The sequence below is a fragment of the Mus pahari genome, chromosome 16 (genome assembly GCF_900095145.1).
Source record: "Mus pahari chromosome 16, PAHARI_EIJ_v1.1, whole genome shotgun sequence".
Classification (NCBI taxonomy): Eukaryota; Metazoa; Chordata; class Mammalia; order Rodentia; family Muridae; genus Mus; species Mus pahari.
Window position 1 is genome coordinate 57,375,875 of NC_034605.1, and position 4,633 is coordinate 57,380,507.

Genomic DNA, 4,633 nt, shown 5'->3' on the forward strand with positions numbered 1-4,633 from the left:
AACCATCCGTAACAAGATCTGACGCCCTCTTCTGGAGTGTCTGAAGACAGCTACAGTGTACTTACATATAATAAATAAATAAATCTTAAAAAATAAATAAATAAATAAATAAATAAATTGCTCGTGTGGCTCACGTTTTTATTGGACAGTATTAGGCTAAGAAGGCCCTAAAGGTTAGGGATGAAATGCACACGGGGGTAGGGGGTTGTTCCTTTGATTGTTGTCGTTTTGACATAAGGACTCATTATGGAGTGCAGGTTGGTCTTGAGTTCAAGATCTATAAGCCTCGCCCGCCGCAGTGTGCCTTTATGGCCCAGGAAAAGGCAAAGGAGGAATGGGCAGGCTATAAGTTAATCGCGTTCAACAAAAAGTAACAGAGTCTAGGTGGCTTGTTCCAGGATACCATAAGGTATCATATACACTTAAAGTCAAGTTTCCTTGACTTAATCCGACTATCTATCTTTGGTCTGTCAAAGGGATGAAGGGCGAGTGGCCTGGGCATGAGGTTGGACGAGGATCCAGGTACAGAGCTGAGTGTCTGGGAAGCATCATTAACCAGGTTACAGACACTCCTAGCAAGCGACAACAAAGCCTCGCCACTGTTGCCCCTAGTAAGGCAGCCAACTTTACGAAAGGATTAAGTATCAAACCGGCGCTACTTCGTCAAAGCAATCGTTTCCTGAGAAATCTTCAAGAATATCGTAGATAATTAAAAAGCGGTTAAGGAGCAGCCAAATTGCGGGACTCTGCCGAGCTCCTGGAGGTACACTGACCTCTGTCACCTTTTCAGCAATTTGAGATCTTTGGTAGATCGATCGGCAGTTTCCGGAATTGTTTGGCCTCGACTCGCGAACGCCGCCCTCTGGTGGCGGGATTCGGAAGGGGGGACGGGGAGAAGGAGGACGGGGGTGCCCCGCGAGCTAGCGCGCGCAGACGCAGTTGAGTCCCGGCGGCGGTTCAGGCCGGAAGTGGTTACACCTGAGATCACTTCCGGCGGGTGACGGTGCGGACGGGTCAGGAGCGTAGAGGCGGCGGCAAAATGGCGGCGCCTGAGGAGCAGGATCTAACTCAGGAGCAGACCGAGAAGCTGCTGCAGTTTCAGGTAGCAGCGAGTTCTCGGTGCAGCCCAGGCCGCCGCGGGATGGGGAGTGGGACCCTAGCGGAGCGCAGACCCATCCTCAGGTTGGGGCTGGGACCCTTTCCAGACCCGCAGGCGGCCCCCTCCCCCCCAGACGCCAACTGCCCGGATTTCCCCGGCGCCCAGCCTCTGTGGGTCCTCCGCCTTCCAGCCACCTCTGCCCGCCGGGCTCGACCCCAGTGGGACAGCTGCCTGTATTTCCCTTCGCGGCGCCGGTCCGCAATCCTTGCCGGCCTGATTCACCCGCCAGCCCCTCTCCGCCCATCGCCTGGCGGGGATGTGCTAGAGATCACTCAGATCCCCATCACATCGCAGAGTTGGCGTCAGCTCGCGGGGCTGGACCGCCGATCACCATCCCGTGCTATTCACCGACGCTTGCTGGGGGGGGGGGGTGTCTCTCGGACCCCAGGTCGCGTGTTGGGTGGTTGCAGTGGGGGAAAAGAAGCGCCCACACACAGACCTGGCACCTGCCCTAGAAATGTGGGAGGACGCCTCTGGAGGAAACAATGTCACGTTAAGTATCATCGATGGCTTCTGCCTGGGTTTGTTGCCCTTCGGCTTGCTCCTGAACTGCTGACTGTGCTTGAGGAGGGCGGCAACTTGCAAGACCCGGCCCATTAGTGGATGTTTCTGTTCTGGTTTTGTTTAAAAAAAAAAAAAAAAAAAGGCTCTAAGCACTTTAACCAGGTGGAGGGTCTGGTTGGAGGATGCCACTGGCGTGGTGGTAACCATGGCATTAGCCATATCCTTAGTTCTTAAAATGTATAACTTCAAAATGTCTGATGTTTTTGGAGGTAAACTGAGCTTAAGGTTTGTTACACGGTATTAAGAAGACTTTGGGGCCGGGCAGTGGTGGCCTTTAATCCCAGCACGCAGGAGGCAGAGGCGGATTTCTGAGTTCGAGGCCAGCCTGGTCTACAGAGTGAGTTCTAGGACAGCCAGGGCTACACAGAGAGACCCTGTTTCGAAAAAACAAAAACAAAAAAACAACAAAAAAAGACTTTGTAAACAGTAAAATGGGCCTAAACAGTTGCGGCTATTAATAATCATTTTTCCAGATAAATTGAAGTCAATAGAACTCATTTCCTAATAGGAAATGTGCTAAATATTGATTTTTTTCACCACTTTTTTATGATAAGCCTTAGTGCCAGACACCGCCCACTAAATATTTATGATGTCAAAAAGCATGTTAGCTTTTTGAACGCACAGCCCTATAGCGTCCATACTGTAACAGGCCCTGTCTTACAGATGGGTCTGAATTGTATGAAATAGCATCAGTGGGTGTGGCCTGAGACTGTAATCTCAGGGGACTCGAGGAGGATTCTGAGTTTGAGGCCAGCCTTTTCCACACAAAAAGGGAACGGCTTACTTAGGTTACACAGCTGTTAAATTGGTGGTGTTCATTTAAAGCACGGCCTTCCCAGGGCCTTCCCTGGGCTTCTAGTGCCTCTGTCTTAAGAGTCGGGTGTTACTGCTGAGACGTTTGTGTGTGCGCGCGTGCGTGTTTAATCCATGTGATGGATGTATCTAAGTGGTAAATTATTGTAGGCATAGCATAGAGAAATTGATGACTCCAGATTAGCATTAAAGAATGAATAAACAAAACAAGAAAAATAAAATAAAATACAAAGAAGAAAAAAAAAAAGAACGAATAAACAGACAGCGTTTGCTGCTTTGTAGAGTGTTTCTTTCAGGGTTTTATTGGGCAGACTACACTTTGTAGCTCTTAGTGGTAAGTCACATGTGAAATGTGATGTGAGCGGTAAACTGGGATCACTTAGAAGTTTGTGAGAGTGAGACTGTATGGGAGTTTAAAGTGCCTAAGGATCTCCTTGTTTTCCATGGACATCAGAAGAGTGGCTAGCAGGTTAGTAACACTGTAGTCAGGTTAGTATGGACATCAGAAGAGTGGCTAGCAGGTTAGTAACACTGTAGTCAGATTAGTTAGCTTTGTGTCAAGTTTTACCATGTTGACTATATTGAAAAAATGTATTTTGTGTTTTTATGTTCTGTAAACAAGCCTGGGGTCAGCATCTCAGACTCTGTTATACATTGTTTGATGTGTACAAATGTCAAGCATTATAACCTTAAACTTCTTTAGGAGACTATAGTTAACTGCCATTCTTTTTATACTGAAGAAAACAGATATGAGAGGTCAGATAATCCACACAAATAGTACTGTACATATATTTACAAGTCCATATTTGTAAGCATCTTGTTTGTATCTTAATGTTGAAGCCAGGATACATAACATGAATAATGGGAGTGCCAGAAAGCTCTTTGGGGTCTCTCTGTGTGTGTCTGTCCATGCGTCCGTCCATCTGACCATCCATCTTTGTCTTTGCTATTGGAGTTTAGGGAATAGAAAATTTGTTGAAGTTGAGGGGGAGGAAAGGTAGCTTAGAAGTTACTATTTGTTACTGCTATGCCTTAAGTACAATGCTAGATAATTTATGACCAGTATGCTTAATCCACACACTTCACAAAGTACAAATGGTGTTGTGTCTGCTGTGGTATCTGGTGAGGAAACAGATTTGATGATTTATTTGCTAAGGTACTGAAGCTATTAGTGGAATTCTAGTGGGTCTAGCTCTGGCCTGAAAGGCTGAGCTCTTAGCACAATGCCTTGCAGCTTTGAAGGAGGAATAGGATTTTACCAGATTTTAGCAGGAGAATATTCAAAGCTGAGAAAATGAGATGCTCATATATGGTGATGGGAGAGTGTGGCTGTGGCTGTCATAATAAATAGAGACTTGGGAGTGAGAAAGTAAACGAGTCAGATTCCAGAGTCCTGTCAATACTGTGCCAACTTGTGTAGGCACAGACAGGAGAGGTTTAACACGAGAGTAACAATACCAGGTTTGGGGTTTGCTTCTCTAGCAATATGGGGTGTGTGCTTAGCATCTCAGTGGGTATCAGAATAAGGTGGCCTGGTTAGTCCTCAGTGTGTGTCCACATTTTTTTGTATTTAGTTGAGCTAGGCATGGTTGTTCATGCCAGCATTTGAGAGGTTTAATTTTGTAGGTTCAAAGACAGCCTGGGTTACCCTACAGGATCAGACTCTGTCTGAAAAAGCCTAAATGAATCTATTAGTAAAAGTAAAATATTTCAGGAAGTCTGACATTTGTTTCTTTATGTGACATATTTTGGGTTAGAATTCTCTAAGGCATATTTATCGTGTTTCTCAGTTCATTTGATGTTTCCAAGCTCCTCTTGTATGTAACTCTCGTGGCTCTGGCTTGCTTTAGAACCAGCTGAGTAGAATAATGTAGACATTATGTTTTGAGCTATTTCTACTGGAAAACAATAGGTGTATAGATTTTTTTTTTTAAATATTTATTTATTATATGTAAGTACACTGTTGCTGTCTTCAGACACTCCAGAAGAGGGCATCAGATCTCGTTACGGATGGTTGTGAGCCACCATGTGGTTGCTGGGATTTGAACTCAGGACCTTTGGAAGAGCAGTCAGTGCTCTTAACCACTGAGCCATCTC

At 45.8% G+C, this 4,633-nt stretch overlaps 1 protein-coding gene across 1 annotated transcript in view; it reads left to right on the forward strand.

The window, feature by feature from the left end:
- Positions 1–1,007: 1,007 nt before the first annotated feature.
- Positions 1,008–4,633, forward strand: part of Faf2 (Fas associated factor family member 2) — a 41,217-nt gene continuing 37,591 nt past the window's right edge. Inside the window, exon 1 of the mRNA XM_029547372.1 lies at positions 1,008–1,102. Within this exon, the coding sequence (XP_029403232.1) occupies positions 1,040–1,102 (63 nt within the window). The 5' untranslated portion in view covers positions 1,008–1,039. The remainder of the gene's footprint in view (positions 1,103–4,633) is intronic.